At 39.3% G+C, this 25,074-nt stretch overlaps 1 protein-coding gene across 1 annotated transcript in view; it reads left to right on the top strand.

The window, feature by feature from the left end:
* Positions 1-24,702, top strand: part of NXPH2 (neurexophilin 2) — a 111,473-nt gene extending 86,771 nt beyond the window's left edge. Inside the window, exon 2 of the mRNA XM_080797862.1 lies at positions 23,822-24,702. Within this exon, the coding sequence (XP_080653988.1) occupies positions 23,822-24,565 (744 nt within the window). The 3' untranslated portion in view covers positions 24,566-24,702. The remainder of the gene's footprint in view (positions 1-23,821) is intronic.
* The last annotated feature ends 372 nt before the right edge of the window (positions 24,703-25,074 follow it).

The raw sequence follows: 25,074 nt of genomic DNA, 5'->3' as shown, positions 1-25,074 counted from the left end.
TCTGTAGGGCTTTGCAGCCTCCAGGTCTGAAATCAGGGTGTTGGCAAGAGCAAGCTCCCTTGGAAGCCTCTGCTGGAGGATGCTTCCTTGCCTGCTTCAGTTTCTGGTAGCTTCAGGTGTTCCTTGGCCAGTGGCAGCAGAACTCCAATTCTGCCTCCAGCTTGAGAGATTGCATCTTGTGTGTCTCTGCCAGCCCAAGTTTTACCTGTGTGTTTTTTCTTCTCTTCTCATAAAGACTCTAGTCATATTGGGTTAAAGTGCACCCTAATGACCTCATTTTAACTTGATTATATCTGCAAAGACCCTATTTGCAATAAAATCTCATTCACAGGTACAGGAAGTTAGGACTTCAGCATGGGTTGGACATGCTGAACCCATAACCCATAACCCATGGACACAATCCAACCCATACCACTCTCATAGGAGCAGACTGTTCTATTGGTGGGCAGTCCTCTGGTTAGAAATGCCTTCCTTTTACCAAACCATGGTTTCCCTACCTCTTGTCTCCATACTTAGACCTAGGACAAACCACTACAAATTTCACCGGGCTTTTATTGGACAGCCCTTGAGATATACCAAAACCTCATACATAGCTCACTGTTTAGAGATAGTCACACCTTTGATGCAAAAAGAGAGAGAGAGAGAGGAAGAGAGAAATCAAGAATTGGCCACAATCAAGAATTTATAAATTATATGGAAACACCTTCTCACTAGTTGGTAGAAGATACTTCAGAAGTGCACATAATAAGCTAGGTGATAGGACTTGTGAGTTTTGAATATGCTTTTCCGAATCCTCACCAGTTATCTCAGAGCATAATCTCAAATTCTGCTGATTTGCATGCTCTTGGAGCATCTGAATTAATCTTCAGCATATTTGACCCAGTGTACTCGCAAGCATAGCCCTTACCTTAAATTTTTAACTTGACCAAAGCCAGTAATAGAGAAACACTCACACTTTTGTAACAGTGAGTTCTCTCCTACAGGTGCCTAGGTGGTGAAGAAGTGGGTGATTTCTATTTTTTTTAGCCACCTTTTTGTTGACTGTGGTGACAGAGCAGGTAACTGCCCGTACATGCTTGAGCTATGTTGAGAGACAAAGTATGAGAAGCATAAGTACATTCATGGGGCAAACCATGAAACCAAATCAAGCAAAGATAGTAAAAAGGAGATACAATGGAAAAGAAACAGGCAGGTTTTTAAATGTTATTAATCATTAATTCCTTGCTTGAATCACCTTTTAAAAAATATGCCTGAAATGGAAATGCAACCTACATACACTTTGTTAAGAGGGGGAAAACTTGAACTTATTTGAAAAAGACTTTCTTGGGACTCTGACAACTGACTTAAGAAACCAGGACTCTTCTAATTGTTTTTTCCTTTGCTAGCACCCTCTATAAATATGATTCCTTTATAAATATTGCAAATCTCCAAGTATTATGAAGCACCCACTTTTCAGAATTAGGTTATAACAAGATGAGGAGTGAGATCTATTAAAGATCAAATAAGCCCTGTAAAAAATGATGTCATTGTAAGTATATATTAAATAAATAAAAACCAACGATCCTGAATTTTACCTGGTTTCTGCTGACCTGGCTTAACAGTATATACTCAATCATTTTCTTCTGTTTAGATATCCATGCAGAATTAACCTTTATGAATCCTTTTCAGGGCAAAAAGGTGACTGATTAAGACCCAAGCTACCTCGGAATTCATAAGCAAAAGAAAACAGGGGGATGGTTACTTAACATTGAAGTTTGTCTTACATGTTTCTTGAATATCCTTGAAATATGTAAATTGACCAAAACTGCACCAGCTGGGCAGAGCTAGCATCGGTTCCTTGGTGGTAGGCACGTGTCTTTTGGAAGTCATACCAGCAGTCTGGACTCAGGTGGTCATGTTCAGGTGAGCCCGGGGTTGAGTCTGGACTTTTCCGGAACCATCCCAATGATGACTGTGAAATCCTGGAAGCAGAGTCTGGGAAGGCCCCCAGGCTCTGTGTGGGATCCGTAAATCAGACTGACTCTGGCGGAATCACCCAGGCTAATGCTTCGGGGTCGCTCCACACACAGACAACCTCATCTGCAGGACAAAGCTCCGATTATCTTTTTTAGCGCTTGCACCTGTGGCTCCTACTCTTTCCCCTCTCAGACTTAGACACACCCTCCATGTTTCCCTTATTAACTGCATAAAAAACTATCCTGGGGCGCCTGGGTGGCTCAGTGGGTTAAGCCTCTGCCTTCAGCTCAGGTCATGATCTCAGGTGCTGGGATCGAGCCCCACATTGGGCTCTCTGCGCTGCAGGGAGCCTGCTTCCCCCTCTCTCCATGCCTGCCTCTCTGCCTACTTGTGAGCTCTGTCAAATAAATGAATAAAATTTTTTTTAAAAATCCTCAAAATTTGTGGAAATCTTAAGGCAATGGCCATTTTATTATATCTCATGATATCATGGATCCAAGATTTGGACAGGGCTTAGTTGATGGAGTCTCTTGCTTTGAGTGGCAATTACTGGGATCCCTTGGAGGTACCCCGTAGCACTTGAACAGCTCTGAAGAGCTCAGGATGACTTTACTCACGTGAAAGGACCTTGGAAGTTTGGCCTCAACTGGGCTCTTTGCCCTCACCATTAAATTTCAGAGTGTCTACACACAGTCTCTCAAGCAGGGTAGTTCGACTTGATACCTGCCGGTTCTAAGAGTGCATATATTAGAGAGTTATAATTTGGTCCCAATAGTGGGAAAGGTTTCCCTGATAGAGAAAACACAGGGCATAAAGAACCCAGAGGAATTAAGGGACGAGGGAGCTTTCAGGCAGAGAGCAGCATTTGCGTTTAGAGTATGGATAGACTCTGGGAAACTCACTCGCTGTCACACATTCTGATAAAAGACTGTTGATTCATGCATGTCAGTCACGTTCAGTGTGTGCCTGATAGAAGCTGGCATTGTCCTCTGCAGATGTTGAGTAGTCCCATCTCCACACTACTTCTGGGTCTTCACTTATACTTAACAGTCTATAGGATACTAGAAAAGGCTCTTAACAAAGAATGAAGAGAACTTAGTTCTTGATTTTTTTCTTAATTTTAAGGATCTCAATTTCTTAACCTGTAGAATTTTGTAGTTGGTGTATAGTCACTTCATGAAAACTCAACATATATTTACTAAATACTTCTTACAAGCAAGATGGTCAACTTGATGCCCAAATGACTTGACCCTTCCCTTGCCTGTTTCTCCAAAATCACCTCATGCCCTTTCTCCTGCTGCTAGCTGCCTCCATATAATTCCTGGAATTTTCCAAGCTTTATCTGGTCATAAGGCCTTTCACAAGCTGGACTCTGGACCCTCTGCCCACAACACTCCTTCTGCACTGTCCCTGTAATTCTGTCCACGTGAGCTTAAATGCCACCCCCTCTAAAGGCACTTACCCTATTTTCTGGTGCATCTCCTGTTGGTTTTCTTCTCTCCACTCCCTGCCCCCCCCCCCGTTTGCATTTATTTTGTAAATGCATTTGCTTACAAATTTCTTCTCGGCCTTCCCCCACTGGACACCACACTCCAGAAAGTAGGAGCCGTGACTATCTTACTCTCCACTGTACCTCATTGCCCAACCGAGTGCCTAAAGTGCAGGTGCTCCTGAAATGTGTGTAGAATACATGTAATAGGAGACCCAAAGTAAACTTGCAGTCTAGTGAGAGAAGGCAACATGAGTCAGAGTATTAATATGTCTTACGATAAGGACCATGAGCAAAGTTCTCTGTTGGTTTTCAAGAGGAGTAGACACAAAGCGTCTGCCCAGGAGAAAGTGGAATGCACATTGGAAAGGTAAAAGGAGCTATAACCAGAGGACTTTGCTCACCATTTGAGAAGTCTGAATTTTATTCTTAATGCAGTGGAATATGCTGACAAGTTTGTACTGTGGAGGAACATGGCCTGGTTGTATAATTGTCACCATGCAGAGAATGAGTGAAAGGTCAAGATTGGACACTGGCAATGCTGAAGGTGTCCAGGAGAGAGATCAACTTGTTGATGGAGGAGACAGCAGAAGTGAAAATAGGGATACACATTTAAAATAGATTTGGGGGGCACCGGGTATCTCTGTCAGTTAAATGTCCCAAATCATGATGTCGCTCAGGTCATGATTTCAGGGTCATGAAATCGAGCCCTGAGTCAGGCTCCACATTCTGCGGGGAGTCTGCTTGAGATTCTCTCTCTCCCTCCCCTCTGCTCCCCAAACTGTGCACTTGCTTTCTCTCTCTCTCTCTCTCTCTCTCTCAAAATAAAATAAAATAAAATAGATTTGAGAACAGAATACAGGAATTAGTGATGAATTAGATGGGGAAAGATGAAAACAGGGGAACGCTTCAAGCATAACACAAGGATCTGGGTTGAATTTTGGAGGGAGGGAGATGTACCAGGTGGGAAAGATAAGGCAGCAAAGGGAGGAGAATATGTTTGAAGAAGGAACTCAGAAAGGAAATGAGCACAATGATCCAGTTATTGCATAAGGGATGGGCATTGTTGAGGATAGGTTCACATTTCAAGTTTCTCAGTCTCTGGATATTTGCTTTCTAACCACTTCCTCCCTCTGCTACCACCTCAGGCTATCCATCCATTTCACTGCAAGTTCTTAATGAGGGAATGTTCCCCAAGTGGTCTTTACATCATAGTTGCTCAATAAGCACCAATCTGAACCAAGTTTAATTAACAGGTTGATTAGTTCTTAATACTTGTATGTAAAGACCCAGTGAATCACTGGTTGTTCCTCTTTCCCAATAACACATCGGGAAGGTGTCCACTGGTTATTAAGTATTCTGGCTTACTTAATAGATTGTTAAAGGTGTCTACAAAAGCCAAGTGCAGTACAGTGAGAAATGGAACGTTTACCTACGTGGTTCAGGTCCAAAGCACTTTTAGTCTGAAAAAATCAGAACTCTCCACAACACTGTAACTTACCTAAGTATCTTTTTCTCTAGTCCTTTATTTGACAGGGACACTTCTAGAAAAGTATACTCTCTCCTTAGCAATTCAGTGGATGCTGCACTAATTCTTCCCTTGTCACTAGAGGACACTCTTCACAGAAGTCTTTTCCCTTTCCCTAATTAAATGGAGTAAGCCACAACATCCCTTTTCCAGATCCCTTCCTAATCTGACAGTACTCCTCAGCTAAGCCTAACAACGCTTGTCTTCTGCTGGATCCCAGAGGCTGGGATTATGCTTGAGTCTCCAAGGGCCAAAGTGGCCAGGAGCCCTTCAAAAATTGTTTGTAGCATCCCATTCTGTTCCTTCTGTAAGTGTGGCTTTTCTCTCGAGGTTCCCTACAAAAACCACAGATAGTTAAACTTTTTGAATTTGATCCCCAATTATCTAAAAATGTTATATGGTCATTTGGGTACAGTCCAGGAATGATATTACAATATACAAAGTCTCCTGGGAAAACTTAACCCAGTCATTCTGTTACTATTGAAATTATATTGGCACTTTATATGAAGGATTACACTTTTTCAGCAATGTATGCTTACTTCATGTGCACTTTAGACATAAAATAAATGCGGGGCTTTGAGAATAAAATGAAGGATAAGAAAATGTCTGTATCTTAAGATAATTCAGCCTAACGAAGGGACACCAATCAACTCAGGCACTATTATAGGAGTAGAATGGTGGGCCCACCAAGTCCCATCTCCACACTACTTCTGGGTCTTCACTTATACTTAATAGTCTGTAAGGATACTAGAAAAGGCTCTCAACAAAGAATGAAGATAACTTAGTTCTCAATTTTTTTCTTAATTGGGGTGGGGAATGACCAAGTCTACTAGATTGTCGAAGACACTCTGTGGTGGAGATGTTGCCATGAACTCTTCTGAGGCTGATATGACTGTAGTACTCATCTACTTCCTCTGATTTCAAGTAATATGTTTAAGATCCTTATTACTCTCATTCATGAAGCTTGTAAGAATTGTTACTCATTTGGACTCACATATAATTGCATTAGTAAATAACACTGGCTTCTCTTGTATGTATTAAAATTCTACCGAAGCTTACTTTGAGGCAAAAGAAACAAAAACAAGAACACAGTCCACTGCTTTGTAATTGTAAAGGCATCGATTTAGGTAACAGGGAGCTTTTTAAAGGCTCACAATCAGATTCCAGTAGATCTTAGAAAATGCCCGAGGCCAGATACCTGATGGGTGTGGCTTGACTGAAAGTGTTGGCAAGAGAGAGCCAGGGCCACTGTCTGTGGGCCCGAACCAGCTCCTGATCCCAGGACAATCCTGTTGGACCTTCCCCAGGACTTCTGAACCACATGTTGGGAGAAGGAGGTGGAGAAAACTGAGGGAAGGCTACCTCAAGAGTTTGCCAGAGAGACAGAAAAGACTTTGATTTGATCCTATTTGCAAATGATTTCAGACACAGAGAAAGAAGGCATGAGTGATCTTAGCCAGTATCAGATGACTGAAAGTTGTCCATTTGCAATTGTACGAAAGCCCTCGGCGCCCTGTGAGCACAACTTCAGTCCAGACAATCTGAAGCAATGTTGTAATCATTGGAGTTGTAACAAAGAGCTCCCTTGACCGCCCATCATTGAAAAAACCTTCTATCCGCATTATCTTTAACTGCTACTACACTATCACAAAGGAATCATACTACATTTTACAGAGTTTTATAAACTGGTGTGTACTTTCCATGGCTAAAGTTGTTGCAAGATTTCTTTTCCTTTAGTGCCCATGGTTCTTGGTCACGCCCTTTAGAACGAAGAGGTAAAGCAGAAGGGTAGTGGGGAGAAAAGGAGAGTTTATTGAGAGTACAAAGTTCCAGAAGAGGGAGGGGACTTGAAACATTGACAATTTGGTATCTAAATCTAGGATGTTTTATGGGCTCTTTGATGTGGGCTATTTTAATCTGATTAACCCTCCATGCCCCTGTCATCTACTTACCAGGTGGTTGTTCAAATGGGAAAGGTGGAGGGCTCCTTCCAGGGTGGTGTTTCTGTAGCCTCTGGGATCAAGGGGGTGGTGGCCCCACTGCCCTAAGGCGCACCTTCCAGCCACAGGCCACCAAATCAAGCACTTTGTTTAAATATCCCACTGACTATTCAGCAGGCCCCTGGACCTGGGTAAAAACACCCAAGACCATTCCCTTCCATTATTTTAAATACATGTTGTAAGGCCTCCTAGTAGGAAGACTTAAGGCTGTAGCCCTGAGTAAAGCCTAGATAACAGGATGCGATCTTTTTCCTTTTAAGGGTAGTTTTCCTTTTAGGACAGGGCCCCTTGTCCCTGCCTGCTTTTCTCCTGACTACCCTTCTTTAAAGTGAACCTGTCTGTTAGAAAGCTAGATCCATAAATCTTGAACTCCAGGTTAAGTTGGGGCTAACGGTAGAGATCTGTGAGTAAATCTCAGCTTCTAGGGGGAAAGACAGTCACGGGAATAAGTACCCCTTGAGAGTAATAGAATTCAGTTTTGTTTTTTTTTATAATACTCTGTAAATTAAGTTTTTCATTAATTCTTGCCAAACCTTTCAGATATTATTTTGAATTTTTTTTCTATTTATATTTCATTCTTCCTCTATCACATTATCATTTCTGCTTATTCAGTTCCATTCTCCCAATGTGTAACTCTTCTTTCCCTGTCTCCACTACTTTTTCTACTTGACTACTTTATCGACTCCATTTTATTTAGGATTTAGAACATTTTCCAAAGTGGCCTAAGAGTAAAGCCTAAGGAAATAAAAAGTAGTGAAAGGTCCAGGATGTTACACACTGCCGGTCAGATTTATGTACTCAGCTTTCATTGGGCACTTATTGTGAATCAAGCACTGAAATAAGCACTGGAGACATAAAGGCAAGCAAAACAGAGCAGCTGCCTTCAAGGAATCTACAAGAGGAAGAGTCAAGTAAAAAATAAATAATAATGATAATAACAAACAACATGGCAGGTGAAATGATTTGAACTTGCACAGGTTACTGTTGGGAGACCATGGAGACACTTGACCCTAAATCTGAACTTGTGATGAAATCACAATCAAGTATCCCCTCTGTTGGGTTCTATGGACAATATAAGAAAGCAAGAGGCATAAATGAGTCATGAAATAAGATATTTACACATGAACATAATTATTAAAATTAAAAGGTAGTGTATTGGAGTTCGCCAGAGATACAGTATCAACAGGCTAGAGAGATGATAAATAAAAGACAGGTGGATGGGTAGATAAATGGAAACCTAAAAAGCCATATTTCAAGGGGTTGCTTCTTGCAATTGTGGGGGTGCCAAGTCCGACATTGTAGGGCAGGCCCCAGAAACTTTCAGGTAAGAGTTAATGCTGCAATTTTGAGGCAGAATTTCTTCTTCCTCAGGCAAACCACAATTTTGTTTTTAAGACATTTCGACTGATTGGATAATGCCCACCCACAACAAGAAGAATAATCTCCTTTACTTAGAGTCAAATGATGGGCTCTGGGGAGAACACCAAAGGTGTGAGTGCTTTTGCTAAAGACTTTAGGTCTATGACTCATGGATCCAATCAACTACCTCAGCAGAAACCAGGAAGAGAGATACAGTTATCCAGAAAAGATGTGTGGAGGACGTTCTTATTAATGGTTTGGACCCCAGTGAATGACACAGTAAACTGATGTGTTTTTAAGAAATTCATAGCACCAGAAATGTCACCAGCTTGGACTAAGGCACTTTAGAGGGAAGGGTTAAGATGAAGAAAGAAGGCAAAGCCATGGATACAAAGACTAGAGCCCTCAAGACCTGCTTGGCCTTCAAGGATGGAGCCATCCCAGAGAACAAATTTGGTTCTGCCCAAAATGATCCAAATAATTGATTTGGACTTGGATGACAAATGTGGAAGGCCCAGATTTTTACTCTTAGTAATAGTGAGATTTTTTTTCTTCTAAAGCATTTAAACTGTTATGCAACTGAATACAATATATTTTCTTTAAAGTAATTAAAGATACTATATAAAAGATTGTTGTACCCGAGTTTTTGCTTCGGAGAGACCACCAAAGAGCCAACACTGATGCAATCACATGAGGGTTTATTCAATAAGCTTAAGCTTGGGCCCAAGTATATCTGACACCGCTAAGTAGGGACTTGGATGCCCGAGCTTAGTTAAGGCAGGGGTATTTATGGGTTCCTGTTACTAAAGCAGGGTGGGGGTTTCTGGAACCAAAGCAGGGTGGGGCTTCCTGTTACTAAAGCAGGGTGGGAGTCTCTGGAACCAAAGCAGGGTGGGGGTCCTTAGAACTAAAGTAAAGTAGGGGAAAGTTCAGCCCTTGGGCACAGGGCTGCCAGAGCTAAGATGGCTATACTTATACTAAGGCTAAACCTGAGGTGGGATGGCCTTCATTTTTCTTGGCCTCCACATTGATGTATCATTTGTATTACATAGGAAGAAAATATAAATATACATTAAAATATTCAGTTACATGACTTTAATTTTCTTTAGTTTTCTTAGTTTTATTTTCTAGAATAAACATTTTGTAGTGAAAAGAAATGTTTTATTTGTAATATTATATCATATTATTTGTATTATGTTGATCAAGTTGTTTTTTTGGTGTCAGGCCCATTAGAGTATTAGTGTGAAAAAAACAGTGACTTGATAAAAAACTGGTTTCTGTATTTATTGCTGCCTTTCAATATTTGGACCTTAGATAACCCCTCATAAGCTCTCCAAGGCTATCTCCTGCCCACCACACCTCACAAAGTAGGTGTGGGAATCAAATGAGATTATTTTTTTTCTTTTTTTTAAATTTATTTATTTATTATTTTTTTTATAAACATATAATGTATTTTTATCCCCAGGGGTACAGGTCTGTGAATCACCAGGTTTACACACTTCACAGCACTCACCATAGCACATACCCTCCCCAATGTCCATAACCCCCACCCCCCTCTCCCGATCCCCCTCCCCCCAGCAACCCTCAGTTTGTTTTGTGAGATTAAGAGGCTCTTATGGTTTGTCTCCCTCCCGATCCCATCTTGTTTCATTTATTCTTCTCCTACCCCCCTAACCCCCCATGTTGCATCTCCACATCCACATATCAGGGAGATCATGTGATAGTTGTCTTTCTCCAATTGACTTATTTCACTAAGCATGATACCCTCTAGTTCCATCCACGTCATCACAAATGGCAAGATTTCATTTCTTTTGATGGCTGCATAGTATTCCATTGTGTATATATACCACATCTTCTTTATCCATTCATCTGTTGATGGACATCTAGGTTCTTTCCGTAGTTTGGCTATTGTAGACATTGCTGCTATAAACATTCGGGTGCACGTGCCCCTTTGGATCACTACGTTTGTATCTTTAGGGTAAATACCCAGTAGTGCAATTGCTGGGTCATAGGGTAGCTCTATTTTCAACTTTTTGAGGAACCTCCATGCTGTTTTCCAGAGTGGTTGCACCAGCTTGCATTCCCACCAACAGTGTAGGAGGGTTCCCCTCTCTCCGCATCCTCGCCAGCATCTGTCATTTCTTGACTTGTTAATTTTAGCCATTCTGACTGGTGTGGTTTTGATTTGTATTTCTCGGATGCTGAGTGATGTGGAGCACTTTTTCATGTGTCTGTTGGCCATCTGGATGTCTTCTTTGCAGAATGTCTGTTCATGTCTTCTGCCCATTTCTTGATTGGATTATTTGTTCTTTGGGTGTTGAGTTTGATAAGTTCTTTATAGATTTTGGACACTAGCCCTTTATCTGATATGTCATTTGCAAATATCTTCTCCCATTCAGTCAGTTGTCAAATGAAATTATTTATGAAGAATGTAATTTTCAGTATAAATATTAGGAATGATTATTGCAAAAAATAATTTTAGCACTGTTATCCATTTCATTTACATGAGTAATAATGCACTTGTGTTCTTTATGAAATAGATATTTTATCATATGGAAATTATCATTGATTTTCTAAAACATTTATATTGTGTCATAATAAAGCAGCACATTTATGTAGGATCATGTAAAAATCCCCCAGTACACTGTAAACATTTGCATTTAAGTGAAATACCAAACTATATATCTAAAACCATTTGAAGATTTATTTTAAATGAATAAATGTCATGTTTGTTGAAAGAAGGTAACCAATAAGCAGTGAACATTTTGAACTGAAAAAGAGAAGGTCAACTAATTGTGAATGTCAACCACATTGACAATATACCTTCACAGCAACACCTAGGTTAGTGTTTGAATAACTGAACACTGTCACCTCACTGAGTTGACACTTAAAGCTAACCATCACTGGGTGCCTGGCTGGCTCAGTCCATGGAGGATATGACTCTTAATTTTGGGGCTGTGAGTCGGAGCCCCACACTGGTGTAAAGATTCCTTAAAAAAAAAAAAAAAAGAAGAAGAAATTTTAAAACTAACCATCACAGACAGTGCATGCTGATTACCAGACTAATTGTACCTCAAGACTGAAATATCAAAAGGATTTGATGGTGAGGTACACAGCCCTGCACATGTGCACTTCTCCTAACCCCCATCTCCTGTCTCTCTCTGTACCCACCCCCACACTGTGTTTCCTCATCCCTCATGGAAACTCTGCCTAGGGACGCCTGGGTGGCTCAGTTGGTTAAGCCGCTTCCTTTGGTTCAGGTCATGATCCCAGAGTCCTGGGATCGAGTCCCGCACCGGGCTCCTTGCTCGGCAGGGGGCCTGCTTCTCTCGCTGCCTCTGCCTGCCTCTCTGCCTGCTTGTGTGTACTCTCTCTCTCTCTCTCTCTGGAAAATAAATAAAATCTAAAAAAAAAAAATTTAAAGAAACTCTGCCTAAAGGGATAGAAATAGCGATATCTGGCATTTCCACTCCTCATTTGACTGTTTTTCCCTTTGTTGTAAATTTCCCTTTCAAATGCTAACATTTAGAGGTCAAGACAGATTCACGGGGCATCTGGGTGGCTCAGTTGGTTAACTGGCTGCCTTAGGCTCAGATCATGATCCCAGAGTCCTGGGATTGAGTCCCGAATCTGGCTCCCTGCTCAGCGGGGAACCTGTTTCTCCCTCTCCCTCTGCCTGCTGCTCCCCTTGCTTGTATTCTCTCTCTCTGTCAAATAAATAAATAAAATCTTAAATCCCTCCCGCCACACACACAGATTCATGTTGTTTTCTCCCAGGCATTATATTTGAGAAGTATTTGTATTCCTATCACGTGAAGCTTTTCTCTCTTATTAAAAACTTGGGTGGGGTTTATAAGGACTCATGGATGAAAACAACAGTACCGCTTAACATGCTGATGCATTGATTCCTTAACTGCAAAGGGACTATTTTTCATCTCTTAGATTATCAAAAAAATAAAAATAAAAAAATATTTGTTTGACTTTGTTTGACTTTGCAAAACTTGCAGTGATGGAGACTACAATCTGACCCCGTTTCACTCTGGAAGCGTGGTCTTGTCATGACACTTAGCCCCCTTCCACAGGACATCCTCAACATTTGTTTCTAACCTCTTCGTGCTTGTTTAAGAGCCCCTTTTATTCAGCTTGCTAATATAAAATGAAATCTAAGTTTCCTTTCACACCATTTCCCCTAAATGTTTACAGAAATTATGGTATGTGCATGCACACATGTGTTTATACACATGATATTTCTGTGTATCAGTGTGTGTGTGTATGTGTGTGCATGTGTACATTTTTTTGCAGAAGTTATGTCATTGATTTTCCAGATTACTGTCATCAGGATAAAATTGGAATTGCCATATTTAACCTTAGCAATAAAACTACTGCCAAGCATTGCAATCTAGCTTTTTGGCTCTTACTGCTAAGATTTCTGTCTTCACATTTATGTTTCCTGTTAGTTCCTGTATCAATTTAGAAAAATGTAAAGGGTAGCTATTAAAAGATATCTGGAAGGTAAAATGAATTTGCTACACTCAGCAGAAAGGAAGGATGTCCACTGTTTAACTTTCTTCTCCTAAGCAATCATTTGTTTTTCAACATGCAAAATGAATTTTGAAACAATGCCACTTTATTGCCACAAAAAATTAATAGGCACAATTAATATATTGATACAGGTTTGATTCTACCATCCTTCATTCCCTTTATGTCATTCTTCTTTTAATCTGCTATGACAGCTCAGTAATAGAGCCCCAGAAATATGACTTTAGGGCCAGCCATACTACTAATCATCAATATAGCATTGTGTGTTGTCCATCAGATACGTGCTTCTATTTTGTCAGCAATGACGATAATCTGTAAAATTTCTACTCAGAAAAAAATGCTTTCCAAGATTCCTTTGCAAATAAAGAATTTAATGGGATGCTGAGTTTGATCATGACAGGGATTTTTTTTTTTCTTTCTGCTGAGCTGGTCGTCATTTTAGTTTTAACTACAAGATACAGGACAGAATTGTTAAAGCAATGCAATTATATAAGCTATATATATGCAACAAAGATAAGGCTTTAGACCACCTTCATTATTGACTCTATAATATACAGCTCTATAATGGCATCTGTGGGCCACTTGTAGGTTGTATAGCAGGGGTCACTTTGGGGGTTCTTGGCGTAAACTCATACCCTTAGTAAAATAATTAATGGCCAGCTACATGGATTCCATCTTGAACAACATTATAAACAGAGCTATTAAACAAACCAGTTCTCCTTCCAAACTGGCACTTAGCAGTGATTGTCACTCGAAAAGAACATTAATGAATGATTCCAGGATATCCAAGGGAGGGCAAGCCAGCTGCCTTTAAAAAATATTTGTATAGATCGGTATCAATTTATCTCTTGTAGCATATGCCACTTCTGTTATTAAGGAAAAGCCAACTCTCCCAGCTTGGTACAAATCCACAAGTTTGGAGCATTTGGTTCATTCTGCCTCATCCTGGAAATTCAGATTTTTTTTTTCCTTTAATGGACAGAGGAGTACATTTTTTTTTAAAGATTTTATTTATTTATTTGACAGAGAGAGATCACAAGTAGGCAGAGAGGCAGGCAGAGAGAGAGAGAGAGGAGGAAACAGGCTCCCTGCCGAGCAGAGTCTGACGTGGGACTCGATTCCAGGACCCTGAGATCATGACCCGAGCTGAAGGCAGAGGCTTAACCCACTGAGCCACTCAGGTGTCCCCAGAGGACTACATATTTTTAGTGCAGTATAAAACAGTTAAGGGTATGGCCTTCCTTGTTAATGGTAGGTAATATATTTAATCTGTGCATTGCGTGTTATATATATTATGGCAAGCGTTTTATGGTAAAGCAGTATGGGCTATAAATACTTTATATTCAATGTAAACACAGAAAACTGAAAACATCCTCTTGAGGTATAGATGTCTTTTCAGTGCTATGATTGTGAAAAAAAAATTGTTTTGTTCTTCCTTTTATTTAGAACAATCAGTATTTCTTGTGAAAATCATAGATATCATCCAAATTTATTGTCTACTAGCATCTTTTCACACACTTAGACACACAAAGACAAACCTACCTTATTTCAGAATATTGTTACTTACCCAGAACATACTTAGTTCATTATCAGTCAGCATTAATATATATTGTATTAATTATATAGTATTATAGGAAAGAGCTATAACATAATCATGGCAAAGGTCTGACTCTCCCAGAACCCAAGAATGTATACAGTTACCCTTGAACAACACAGTGGGTTAGGGGCGCTGACCTCCATGCAATCAAAAATCCACATACAACATTTAACTCCCTTAAAACTGAACTACTAGTAACCTATTGACTGGAAGACTTACCACCCATAACCTAAACAATTGATTAACACATATTTTGTATGTTATATGTGTTATATACTTTTATATATTTTTGTATACTACATTCTTAAAGTAAGCTAGAGGAAAGAAAATGTTATTAAGAAAATCATAAGGAAGAGAAAGTTCATTTGCAGTACCCTATGGTATTTACTGAAAAATATCTGGATATAAATGGACCCGCAGAGTTCAAACCCATGTTGTTGCAGGGTCAACGGTATTATAAAACTTCAGCATCTCGTAGGAGGTTTAAGGGTGAAAGCCCAGGCTGGCTAGGGTTGCTACCTAAGAGCACTAGACTTCCTAATCAGGAATTCAGCACTGAGAACGTTGGAGTCCACTTAGGTTAACAGAGGTGGTCATGTACTTTCAGTTATAAGACAGGTAAGTTCTTTAGATCTAATGTTCGGCTTGGTGACTGTAATTAATAGTACTGTGTTGTACAACTGAAATTTGCCAAGAACCCTTTCTTAAGGGTTCTCACTCGCCTCCCCCCCAAAAAGGTAACTCTGGGGTGAGAGATGTGTTAATTAACTGGGTGCTGGGGATCCTTTCACACTGTCAACATGTATCAAATCCTCACGTGGAATGCTTTAAACATATTACAATTTTGTTTGTCAATTATACCTCAATAAAGTTGGGGGGGCAGAAGAAAAAGAAAAAGAAAACAAATTAACCTTTCACTAGAAGATATATAACTATTATCTTATAATGTTATCATACTCTCATTAGTAATTATAAACAAATCAATACATAATTTAAAGTAGGAAAAAAGGAGTATAAATACCAAGATCGATATGTTTTCTTGTCACTGATTCATTCATTATCAATCATCAACTGGTAAATCTTGAATTTCATTTCTCTCATCAGAAAAAAGGTATTAATTACACGGTTCTATTTACTCCCTGCACTGTTGCTCTCCCTGTTGAGGACTAGGGCTCTTGACTTCCTGCTGTGCTGATATATGTAGATATAGATATAGATACACAGATAAGTTTCCTGGCCCTTATGACAAGCATAAATAAGTGAGAGATTTATGTATGATTTATTCTTCTTTTTCCTGCTCTTCTACAAATCCCATGAAGGCAGAAACTTTATCTGCCCCTTGAGCAACGTTCTCCCAATACCTAGAACATAAATGCTACATCTGGAAGGCATTCCATAAATAGGTGTTCAGTCAGTGATTAAAGATGAACGCTTGCATCTCTGGCCATGGTTCTGTGTCTCCTCAATCCTCTGGACTATAGAACTCACATCATTACAAGTGTCCTGCCCACAGAGGGGCCTCACTCTGATTCACTTGCTACCTCAGGACCTCCTTCTCTCCCAAGTTCAACTCCAACCCTCCCTGCCTCTACTGTTTTACCATTGAAAAAACAGTCATGACTGGCCCAGGATGATGGGACCATAAGTGATGGTGCCAGATTACCATCCCGGTGCTCTGACCCCAACTCATTCCACCAAATCAAAGCACTGCTATTTCCATGCCTCATTCTTTCCTGCTGTAGTGTTTAACCTATTCTGATTGAATTCCTTGTGTCTGCTTCTTTCATTCATTCCATCACTCTTGGAACAGTTTTTCTGTTTGGGCAAATTCAGCTGCTGGAGGATGTGCCGACAGATTCTTTTCTACAATGGACGGACTTGTTTGGGACTCCCCATTTTGTCTCCCAGTCCAGTCATTTGCAAATGCAATGTGGGAAGGAGTCCAGTCGCATTCATCTGGCTGCAGGTATAGGCAAAAATCAGTGAGGCAATTAATTTACTCCTGCAAAAGTAAAATAATTTTTGTGGAAACATTTCCAAGCTGTTTCAGGCTTCCTACTTTCTTAAGCAAGGTATGTTAATGTCATCCAGTCTGGTCTTGCTAAGTCAGGAGAACTATATATAGAAGCAGTGAGCTTCAAGTGCTAAGCTTCAATTACTTAAGAAATTCAAGCCTTTCCTACTCCCCTGGTGTCATGTCAGTGAAGAGTTAGTGGGAACAAAATAAATGTGTCAGTTGTAACTGTTAAACACTGGACCGGGACAGCAGGGCTGGTGGAGAGATCTCTTCTGCTGGCATTTCTTCAAATGAAAACACCATCTGTTCAAAGTGCTGTAAGATAGAACTACCTGGACAGATAGTGGTGTGGTATAGATTGAATGGAATTTGAACCCCAAAAGCTCAAAGCTTTAAATGCCCTTCACTTCCTTTCTGTTATGCACTGTGTGTAAAGAAATCTCCCCTCCTCAGCCCTATAGTGTGCAGCTACAGAGAAAAAGCAAAGCTGTCACGATGATGGACATAGAGGAAAGGGTTATCTCATAATTATGCCAAAGGTCTCACTGTCCCCAGATCCCAAGTGAGAGCACATAGCATTCACGATCCTTTAGCACCCAGAGTACTATGAATATAGAATGCTCTTTTGTGGGGCTTTCTTTCATTAGCTCCATGCCCCCTTGATAAACAGGCACCAAGAGAGCCTCATCTCAGAGTTGATAAGACTCACTGGGGCTGTCTAGAGTCAAGTATGGTGGGCCGGCTCCAAACTTGAGAAAAGGGACAGTTGACCCTGATACAGTCAGCATCTAATTCTATGTAAGATATTGATAGAATAAGCTCTTCTGACTGAGCTCTCAGTTACTGAAATGAACCCAAGTTTTTAAGAAATTAATATTAAATAAAAAAATAATTAATAAGGAAGACAGACAAATGTATAGCATGCAGTATTGCTAAAATACTTTATAAGGAGCATATGACTTCCCAAACAACTCTGAGGTTATTTTAGATAATTCACTGATTCAATAGTTATAAATTGAAAGGCTTGAGAATACCTGATTTAAAAAATAATAATAATCCTAAACCAAGTGCCACTGAATTAGATGTGAATTAAACTAAGCTTATGATAACAAAAATGAACAAGTCTTATGAAAATTCTGAAAGGAAAACTTTGAAAAAAGGAACTTTTCTCCCAGAATACAAAGAATAACATCAACAGTAATGAAGTATGTTGCTAACATGTGCCCTTGAGATAAAGTGATGAAAATGGCACTTTCTCCCCAGACCTATAACCCCAGTGTAATCGTGGGACACAAATCAGACAAACTCAAATTGAAGAACATTCTACAAAATGCCTAACCAGTACTCTTCAAAACATACCATTTCATCAAAAACAAGAAAAGACTGGGGCACCTGAGTGGTTCAGTCAATTAAGTGTCAGACTCTTGGTTTCAGCTCAGGTCCTGATCTCAGGGTCATGGGATGTCGCCCTGTGTCAGGCTACATGCTCAGTCTGGAGTCTGCTTGAGGTTCTTTGTCCCTCCCTTCCCTCTGCTATCTCTCAAATAAATAAATAAATCTTAAAAAAAGAAAAAAAAAGAAGAAGAAGAAGAAGGAAAGACTAAGAAGCTGTCACAGCCAAGACAAACCTAAGGATTCATGATGATCATAATGCGGGGTTCTAGACGGGATCCTCGAGTAGATAAAGGACATTAAGGAAAAACAAAGGAAATCCAAGTCAAGTATAGACTTCATTTCATAATCATGTGTCAGTGTTGGTTCATTAGTTGTTATAAGCACACTATAACGTAAGATGTTAGCAGTACAGGCAATGGGATGCAGGGTATATGGTAACTCTCTATATGACAAAATTTTTCTATAAAGCTAAAATTACTCTAAAATAAACCGTTTATTGAAAAGTATATGGCAGATATAGTTTTTAAAAGGATCTTCTGATATAGTATTTGCAGAGGAAAATGCTTTTCAGTTTATAAATTATTTCCATAATTCGTGACAGTTCTCACATCTGCTACTATAAAATTCATTGCAGCTTCTTTGTCTCTTGGGAAAAAATGCATTTAATTATCAGCAAAATTCAACTCCAGCTTGTTATGATGAATGATTTGAACCTGTCAGCTTTTTTCCCCCCTAAAAACAAAGAACTGAAATGAAATACAGTCTTCTTTCTCTACTCCCTTCCTTCCACCTGCTTCATTTAATTGATGAAGGTTTGAGCTTTTATTAATCTTTTTGAGCTCCTCTGTAAGATGCAGAAAAAGCTAATATGATATCATTGTATCTCGCTAATGTGTGTGCTTTGTGAAATTGATACACCCTGCCAAGACATAAATTACTTAAACTTTGATAAATGTGTGGAAATCAGGGAATGTTCAAACAGATAAAGCACAGCAATTCCTCTTTTTTCTCCCTTTTTCGAAACTCCATTTTGGGCTTGCTTGTGGTTAAATGTTTTTGCATTATTATTGTAATACAATGGGACCAAAGGAAGCAGTGATAGCCATAGAAAGCCACAGCAAATATAAAAGTAAGCAAAGGGATACAGCCATGTGTTTTGCAGATAACATCTAACAACATTGACTCGGACAGAGTGTTTGCCTACAGATTCAGAACCACCTCCAGACTCTCCCAGCATGTCCTCTCGCTGACTCATTCGGTAGGTTGGAATCAAAGATCCACAAACACGTTCTGCTGGCAAAGAGAGCTCACCTGTGCCTATGATCTGGCTGTGACTCAGATGCCAGTGAGAGTGGAAACATGAGGAAACGATTGATTGATGTTCTGGGGTTAAGAAAGGTGTTTTCTACTCAGTCACTCATTTAATATATGGCACTGAACAAGTTGCTTGATTAACCATTAATCAGCTTCCTGAAGGCCCAAGAGTTCATACAACCCTTTGAAGACAGTTCTTGAATAGGAAACATGGTACTATCCATTGGACCATGCAAGAGCCATCAGTCATTGAATGCCTTTTGCCAGAAATTGGGCTCAGTAATTTCCATCCATTTTTTTAAATTTGGTCCTTACAATCAATCAGCAAGGGAGACATAGGTGAGAAAATGGGCTCACATCAAACACTCAATAAGGGGTGTGAGGTCATTAGGCACCGGATGCCTGTGCCTTTTCCACTGTTGTGCTTCCATATTGGAAGTATATGGATGAGTGTGGGGCAGGGTTATAGTTCATCCAACCCCTAGTCATCCTTCTTTAGATCTTTGAGGTTAAGCATGAGCCTTGGAGACTTAGATCATACAACCATCTTTGCAGACCTGGTCTGGGAGGGGGCACCCTCTCAGCAGTGATGCATTCATCTTAAAAAAATATTCCAGGGGGAACGCTGAACATGTTATACCAAAGGGACAGTGAGTTGGGAGAGGAGGTACAATTGTCAGCTTTGTAGGACAATTAGCAATATATTTACCCATTTAATTACACTTTTCTCATTATTTGACAACTTTTTGAGATTTGGATTTAGATTTGGAAATCAGTATTTGTGATAACTGTCATGTATTTTGAAGTAAGAAACCGCTGCCTGGGTGGCTCTCTTGGTTAAGTGTCTGACTTTGGTTCAGGTCATGATTTCAGGGTCCTGGGATTGAGCCCAGCATCGAGCTTCTTGCTCAGTGGGGAGCCTGCTTGTTCCTCTGCCTCCTCCCTTGCTCATACTCTCTGTCTCTCTCTCTTAAATAAATAAATGAAATCTTTAAAAAAAAATAAAGTAATAAACAGATGAAGTTATACACAGCTTTTCTCAACTTGTTTAATATTGTTGTCAAAGTGATGTGATGGTCTAGAGCAAAACGAAAAAATTAAAATATATGTATATCTACTTTTTATCTAAAAATGTCTTTTATCTAAAATAATGTTAGTATTTTCCCAAGAGCAGGGACGAGTTTCAGGCCTGTGCTATTAGTTAAATTTTACTATATATTTTTATATAAGCCTACCTTAAAATCATGAGCTCCTTGAATGGGTTTGAACCTGTAGAGTATTGTGTTAGAATATACTTTTTAAAAGTCAAATTACATTTTAAATTCTCATATGAAAAATCTTTTCTGAAGGGTTGAAGAGCCTTTCTAAAACCAAATAATTGCATATAAGTTATCTGTTTGATAAACTTAGTTTTTATTTTTGTTTTTGTTTTTACACTTTAATTTCTTAGGGTTAGTCACGTATGTTTGGGTCAATTTGTTATAACATAAATTACTACAAAGAAAGTTTTCATTTTTTTTGACACTCAGTAAATGATTTTTTAGTATTATTATTCTTGTTTTTCTTATTACCATTGAATAATCTCAGAACCAGCACAGCAGAAGTCCTAGAGATAAGAGGATTTCTTAACATCTGTCTCATAATGGCATCTATGATGAGTAAAAGGCCAATACCAGTTAACTTGCAAACTTACTTGTCATTGAATGATGGATTCACTGTTTATAAGTTTTCAATAATGGAAAAGTAAGGAGAAAATCAGGCCAAGCACTAAATGAGAAAAAATGATCCAGTAGAAAAAATTCAGGAAAATGTATAATGTAAAACAGACATTTTAAGGGAGCTAAAAAAGATCATGTTGCCCCTGGGAGCAAAGAATGTTCTCATACTTCTGAGTAAAAAAAAAAATATTTTTGAATGGAAAATCAGTCTTAGTCCTGCTAATAAAACATTGATTGACAGCATGGTGTATAAAGGTAAGATCCTAGATTTAAAAAAAAAAAAAAAAACAATTTAGAAGGGGAAAATTTTGGAAAAGATTAACTCTATCAAAGAGAGGAAGGCAGGAGTGAGAAAAGATGTTTGTAAGTTGTACCAAGTCTGGGAGTAGAGATCAGGAAGTAAAGTTCTTATGGACAAGCTTCTCAGTAAGTGAAAGGTGTGTCTTGGTCTGTCAGCATGGACCAAGCAAAGCACATCTCATGAAATACTGGAAATGGATGAAAAATAGATAGTAGACTCTGGGCAACAAGAATCACAACCACAGAAAAGAGAAATTGGACCTTGATCAGGAAGGGGTTTCTTACCTGCCCATGTGTTCTTGGATGTCTTGCTGGGGAGAGGGTGGCATGTCAGTTGGACCAGGCTTCTTCAGTCAGCTCTCAGGGAACTTAAGTCATAACCAAAGCAACCACTGAACCCCATGGGTGAGTAACAAAGGATTTGAATGAGATTTACACATCGTAATTAAGAGTATTCAAAATAGCGGGTGCCTGGGTGGCCCAGTTGGTTAAGCCTCTGTCTTCGGCTTGGGTCATAATCCCAGGGTCCTGGGATTGAGCCCCACCTCAGGTTCCCTGCTCATCGGGGAGTCTGCTTCTCCTTCTCCCTCTATCCTCCCCCTCCTCTACTCCTGCTCTCTCTCTCTCTCTCTCTCAAATAAATAAATAAGAGGCGTGGGTGACTCAGTTGTAAGCATCTTCCTTCAGCTCAGGTCATGATTCCAAGGTCCAGGGATCTAGCCCCTCATCAGGCTCCCTGCTCTGTGGGAGGCCTGCTTCTCCCTCTCCCACTCCTCCTGCTTGTGTCCCTTCTCTCACTGTATCTCTCTGTGTCAAAATAAATAAAATCTTAAAAAAAAAACAAATAAATAAAAACTTACAAAAAAAAAAAAGAATATTCAAAATCAGAAAGCTAGTCACACTGTCAGAGATACCCAGAATATTTTGAGCCAGAAATCCAGAGTAAAGATTCTTCTTTTCCTGGTGAATATACTCACCTTTCAACATCAGCAGAGGAAAGAAGTATCAACTCAGGATACATAAACCCCTAAGAAGGTAGCACAGATTTAGATTCTCCAAATAGTAAGATTGTGCATTATTTCAATTTGCCCTTCTGCCAAACCTTAGTAATTTAAGGGAAAAGAATTTTTAAAAATACTAGACATGAAGAAGAAAAGCCATCAGGAAATTAATCAGAGGGAAATACATTATGCACCCTACCCCACCTCCTCACCCAAAATACACAAAAAGAAAAAACCCATGCATTGAAGTCCTTGGTTTCTGACTCTAACGTGATCTTAGGGGGCTGGGGTATAGGTGAAAACACTTTTCACGAAGCTCTATTAGAACTTAAACTTCGAAACTCTCATGAATCTATAGAAGATAACCTCATGTTATTATTAAGCTCTACCATATGGTGGAGTACAAAATTTATAATCCAAGCTGTGTCTTCTTTTTTTTTTTTTTTTTTCTCAAAAATTGGATTGAAAGCAATAATTTTTGTAATAATCTGAGACTAGTTTTACCAGGTACTTTGCCAAGTTTGAAAGGGTTGGGGAAACAGTTCATAAATACAGCTTCACTTCTCTCTCATCCTTTTCATCATGCTGACAGTTTTCTGGAGAATCATTACCAGAGTGGTTTGTGCCATTAGAGATAAGAGGCTATCTGTGTTTCCACTAGAAACCTCTATTTTCCGGACTTTATAACTCATCCATAAATATTCACTCCAGGCAACAGTTTCATATATTATGATTCCATCCCTCAAAATCAATATTGGCTTAACTAATTGATTTTTAGAAATTATGGGGACTCTTGCACTACAAAAAGAATAAAAAGAAACATCAGATCCAGATAAAGTATCATGTTTCAGTGGGTGTGATCTGAACCGCATTCTGTGGAATCCATAAAACTAATTTGCATTCTTTCTTAGCAATTCTTTCAGGGTATAGAATTCAGTTGTAATAAAATTTATTGGATAATCTATGGTCTGTTATTAATTCAAAATAGACATTTCCAATTTGTTTCTGTTTCTGTAAGGACCACAAAATTTGAAATTTTTTTTTCAACTAAAACTTTTGTAGAACTTTCTCTTACTATTCATACTCCTTTTTTTATTACAGAGTTTGAGATGGAATTATATCAAAAGCTATGAAATTGTTTGACATAAGCCTTTGAATATAATAATACCCTTAATATTCCCAAGTATACTTAAAAGACATATCAATATTTTGCATTCAAATGACTTCTAGCTTCTTGGTAGAAACCTTCAGCATTCTGGAGTCGTCTTCTACCTGAAAGAGAAGACCTCACAAATGGAATGAGATACCAAAATATATTACTTCCTTCAATCTGGAAAGATAGTATTATAAATATGAGGAAGCGGGGACGAAAACCACATTAACCCATTAAAATGAAATACTTTCTTCCTAATTTGAATTTTGTGCTCACGATTTTACATTGCTTGAATAGATGCTCATCTTGTTATGCTGTTGAGCCCAGCTGTGTGTGTGAAATGTTATTTGTCAAGAACTGAAATAATACTGCAAGCACTTCCCCTTTGCTTTGGCTTTAGTGTGTGTGCTCAAAGCCTAACCTCAAGTTTATTTCTCTTTCTTCTTTTCAAACAGCTATTTTGTGACAGTAAGAAGGCGGTGCATGCCACAGAGGGGCTGGACTGGGAAGACAAAGATGCTCCCGGGACCTTGGTTGGAAACGTGGTGCACTCAAGGATCATCAATCCTCTGCGCCTGTTTGTTAAACAGTCTCCTGTTGCAAAGCCTGGACACTTGGCGTATGCGGACAGCATGGAAAACTTTTGGGATTGGCTGGCCAATGTCACGGAGGTTCAGGAGCCACTGACAAGAACTAAACGGAGGCCAATAGTAAAGACAGGAAAATTTAAGAAGATGTTTGGGTGGGGCGACTTCCATTCCAACATTAAAACTGTTAAACTCAATCTCCTCATCACAGGAAAAATTGTTGACCATGGAAATGGAACCTTCAGTGTTTATTTCCGACATAATTCCACAGGCCTAGGCAATGTTTCAGTGAGTTTGGTACCCCCCTCCAAAGTGGTGGAATTTGAAGTTTCCCCGCAGTCTACGTTGGAGACCAAGGAATCTAAATCTTTCAATTGTCGCATTGAATATGAAAAAACAGACCGGGCGAAGAAGACTGCCCTGTGCAACTTTGACCCATCGAAGATCTGCTACCAGGAGCAGACCCAGAGCCATGTGTCTTGGTTGTGTTCCAAACCCTTCAAGGTCATTTGCATTTACATCGCCTTTTACAGTGTTGATTATAAACTTGTGCAAAAAGTCTGTCCTGACTACAATTACCATAGTGAGACTCCATATTTATCTTCTGGCTGAATCTTTCCACAGTGATATAAATGAGGGGTGAATACATATTTCATTAGAATGACCAAGAACCAAGGCCAACTCTTCGTGGTAAAGGATCCCTTTTGTTTCTGGCAGTGAACCTTAGTTCCCTATTAGGTTTTCAAATTAAAAAAAAGAAAAAGAAACATCTTTAAATGTGAAATGTGTTTGTTTAACTCGTACCTTAATCTGAAAAGTCAAACTGTGTATGAAGCCATCACTTTCATATAGGATGGCTAAGTCCTAGAAATATTGTTGTTTCTCTAAAATCAACATCAATGGTAGAAACATGTAACGAAAAAGAACCGAATTGTGCATGTGATAAACATTGCTCTTGAAATGAGCCTGCCTTTGAAATTTGTTTTGGAAGGTTACCTTAAAAATAGCAGATTCAGTAAAGCAACTGAAAAGATTGCATTTGATAGATGAATCACATTTCTGACATTGAATTCTTTTTTTATCTGCGTCTTTCCCCCCACATCTGTGCTGTTATTGATATG

This window comes from Martes martes, assembly GCF_963455335.1.
Source record: "Martes martes genome assembly, chromosome: 3".
NCBI classification, from domain to species: Eukaryota; Metazoa; Chordata; class Mammalia; order Carnivora; family Mustelidae; genus Martes; species Martes martes.
Note: the sequence above shows the minus strand (reverse complement) of the source record. Positions and strands in the feature narration are given on the sequence as shown.